The sequence below is a fragment of the Chaetura pelagica genome, unplaced genomic scaffold (genome assembly GCF_000747805.2).
Source record: "Chaetura pelagica isolate M959 unplaced genomic scaffold, ChaPel_1.0 scaffold226, whole genome shotgun sequence".
NCBI lineage: Eukaryota > Metazoa > Chordata > Aves > Apodiformes > Apodidae > Chaetura > Chaetura pelagica.
In genome coordinates this window covers 858,962-862,767 of record NW_009953495.1, presented here as the reverse complement: position 1 = coordinate 862,767, position 3,806 = coordinate 858,962, and the positions used below count along the sequence as shown (strand labels likewise).

The following is a 3,806-nucleotide window of genomic DNA, read 5'->3' as shown; positions in this document are numbered from 1 at the left end:
TTTCCTAGTTTTGCAGACTCCCCAAGACTTTATAGGCAGAAACATCTTTGCTACACAGCTGGGCCTACACCCTTGCTGAAAGATACATTTATTTTGGACTGAGAGCCCTACGGAAGCAGCCAGGAGAGAAAGTGTTGTGACACAAAAGGACCCATCTCCTACTGATGTTAAGTACTGCACTAGTCCACCTCTTCCTGGAAAAAGTAGTGATGAGATGGTCTACCAGATTAATCTAAGACTTACATGGCCTGTCATCTCTCGGTGTTGCACAGAAATGGACACTGAGGGTTTTATGCACCTCAAACTTTGCTCTAACTTCAGCCCTCCGAGAGGTCCCTAAAGTCCGAATTTCTCAACCCCTTCACCTGCATCCTCTAAAGTAAACTCATTCCATCTAATAATGGCAGCATGGGCAGCCTGGGGGCGGTGGATATCAGGGCTGGCATGATCAGGATGGAAAACTGACTTAAAGTATTCTTAACTGTGTTAATGCTAGCAACGTACTTGAAATGTAAGGTCTTTGGTGAGAAAACAAAGTTCTCTGCTAGCAGAAAGGGACAGCTACCAGAATTTGCCTAATGTGAATGGATCCAGAAGTGCTATAGCCTGCTCTGTGCTCAGACTACATTTACAGAAGCATCTGAACCAACAGAAATTAATAAAAACCCTGGTCCTTGAAGGCTAGATAGATAGTCAGTAAGGACTGACTTCCCCAGTTTTCAGCTAGATCTTTCAGGTGCGTTGCAGACTCAAACACTGAACAGATTCCTTCCTACTTCTGTGACACTTCCTGTGAAACAAAAATGTTTCCTCTATTGCTCGTGAACAGAGGATCAAGTATAATTCTAAGCGAGGACAACACACTTCCTCTTGAAAAAAAACTTGAAAAACCACACCACTTTCAAGACTCTTTTCCTGACACCACCACTAAAGCCTGGACAGCCACGAGCTGGGAAGTACTTGGTTCGGTACCGGTAGACGCCATTGGCTCCATCTGTCTCCACAGCTGCGTCGTCGCAGAGCGCGCAGAAGTAGTGGTAGCTCCTGCGACAGGCCCTCTCCTCACAGCCCACCGTGGCTCCCTTCTTGCGACAGAAGTTACACACCTAGGACAGGATGAGGTGTGGCAGGTGAGCATTACAGACAGCTGCTGGAAGTCTTCTCATCCAAGGCAAATCCCACCCTCCGTGGGAAAAATCAACTCTTTAGTCACCTCTGTGTAACTCCTCCAGCAAGTTCACTCCCAGCCTGGCCAGTGTTTCAGTCACCTTTTTGCTGTTTTACCTCTACTCCATACTGATGGATTTGTAAAATGATGCAAAGAGCCATGTGAGGACATTGGGCAACTTCCTCCCCTCCCCCAAATCTTGCCCAAGTCATTTCAGTACCTATTGGTATTAGTGCTTGTATTTATGCTTTCTGGGCAAACTTTGTAAAGATAAGAGCTCCATCCAGGAGCTGAGGACAAAGCCAAGAAGAAAAACCTCACATACACAACCTTCCTTCTGCTAAAACAAGAAGGACCTTCCCTTTACACTTACATAACTTTGTTTCAGCCAATGACTTAGTCCTTTACAGAAGTCTCTTACGGAACTTGGACTAAGGATTTAAAGGACAGAAAAAACAACACATTTTAATACAAAATGAAATAAATTTTGCCAAATATAATGTCAAATGAATGTTTCTAAGTCTAAATCTGCAATTTCCCTAATCTTAATAGGAAGACCAAGTACTTTTCTGCCTTTTTTTCAAGCATAATGCAACAGGCCAGAAAACCTCCAGTACCACAAGATAGGACCAAGTGCAGATTCAGAAAGAAACTCCTTACCAGCCGCTTTCCCCTCCTGAGTTCTTTCAACACTGATGCCACATCAAACCTTACATCCAGATTCTCTGGGTTGTAATCTTCAGCCTCCACAAATCCTGAGGAAAATAACTAAAGACAAAAGAAATTATAATAAGAAACCCAGTCACCAGTACAGAGAAGGAAGAAAGGGTCAATCTTTTCTTCTTGCACTTGCCCTGCCTAAGAAGACTGATTTTTCTCTGTTTTCAAGACGTTTCACCTACGCTGAGCAAGGAGCTGTGTGTAAACCTTTTCCTAGTCAAAAGAAGTTCCCCTGTCTATACAGGAGATTTCACATGACCTGAAGGTGAACTAAGAAAAGAAGACAAGGTAAGAAAGTTAACTTAAAATGAATAAAGTCTGGAAGTCCAGGCTGCCCAGAGTAAGGAGAAAAAGCTCTTTGGCTGACAGACCTCCACACCTTGAACATCATGTTACCTGCCCAGCTGTTCAGCCTTACAGCTGGATGCAACATTTCTTTGTAATGAAATGTCCATACAGTCCAATTTCCATGCAGTTGACTGCATGAGAAACACTGGAATATTGTAGAAAGCCTGGAAGAAACCCACAAAAAACATTCATATGCACCTTCAGGCCACTTTAATTCCCAGGACAGTAAGTGAGGAAGGTGAAGTTCTTAGCAATTTTTAATAATCATTATATATAGTTAATCCCCAACAAAAGCAAGCTACCCTCACATCAACTGGCAGGCAGGGTCTCTCGGCTCAGAAGGTGACAGCCAATTGCAAAAAAGCCAAACAGCATAGAGAAGCCTAAGGTGGAGAAATCAGTAAAGCTGTTGAAAGTCAGGAAAAAAAAAGGAAAGAAAGGAAAAAAAAAAAGAGGAAAAGTTTCAGCAATTGAAGCAAAATTATATCCATAACAAAATCATTTTCAAACAAAAAATCCAAGTAAAAATGTCAAATAGGTATCTGACATTTGTGAAACACTCTGCTAAAAAAAAATAATTAAAAAAAAAAAGATGCAAATAAAACCTGCAAGAATAATAAGGCTGGAACCATGAAAGCCAGAAAGTTGTTCCCACAGCAGATACATTTCCTGCACTAAGCAACCCCTACGAAAGGAGAATATGGCATCTGTAGCTGATTCTGCATGTAAGAACGAGCTCCACTGAAAATCTAGAATAAAGGGGAGGCATTTTGACAGTAAGAAGAGCAAATGCTTCCCAGGACTACAGCATATCTAGATATTTACAGGTATTTTTATATCATCAACTTCTGATATTTTTATTCCTTATTTTATATAAGACACAGACTGCAGAGTTAAGAACAGACAAGCAGTGGAAACTTCCCTTTTAGCCTTTCTTCTCCATTCCTCTTAGGTGCTGACCTACTAAAAGCCACTCACCAGACAATCCTGATGAGCTGCAATATTTTCCTCTTTGGCAATATACATTACAGAACCAGCCTCCCCTTCTGGACAAAATGCACATGTTATTTTCACCATCTTCGCCATTATCTGGAAAACACCTAAAGCAGGAAAACTGGTCAAAACACAAAGCAAGTGATGTAACTATCATACACCAAGCAGGATGAACAGAGGAAAGCAGAGTTCTAACTGCTCCTTCACCTACATCCCCTAAACCCTAGTGCTTTGCTCCTCCAGCAACAACTACTAGTTGAATAGGCAAAGCCTGCTCTTGGGACAGCAGTGGGATGGAAACCAGCCCCCAGGAGCTCCAGCAGTCAGAGGAGGAGGGAAACTGTTTTATTTCCTCTTGAAAAATCACTATCAAGTCAAGGGGGCTGGTACAAGTGCTTTCAAGGTTGCTTGGCAGTTTCTGCTCCAACAAGTCCCAGAGTGGGCCAACAAGTCATGCTCTGGATGTAGAACTCCTTTTACTTGGAGGAGGTGAATCATTCATAGCAGTTAATTCCCTAAGCTAGTTCTGCAAGTCAACTGAGAAGACGTTGACTTCTCCAGAGCCTTCCAAGAGTTC

General features: G+C 42.4%; 1 protein-coding gene across 1 annotated transcript in view; it reads right to left on the bottom strand.

The window, feature by feature from the left end:
* PHF11 (PHD finger protein 11) overlaps window positions 1-3,328 on the bottom strand; it is a 20,473-nt gene extending 17,145 nt beyond the window's left edge. Inside the window, exons 1-3 of the mRNA XM_009999071.1 lie at window positions 3,215-3,328; window positions 1,829-1,936; window positions 973-1,106 (exon numbers count right to left, since the gene is read on the bottom strand). Of these exons, the coding sequence (XP_009997373.1) occupies window positions 973-1,106; window positions 1,829-1,936; window positions 3,215-3,322 (350 nt within the window). The 5' untranslated portion in view covers window positions 3,323-3,328. The remainder of the gene's footprint in view (window positions 1-972; window positions 1,107-1,828; window positions 1,937-3,214) is intronic.
* Window positions 3,329-3,806: the final 478 nt, after the last annotated feature.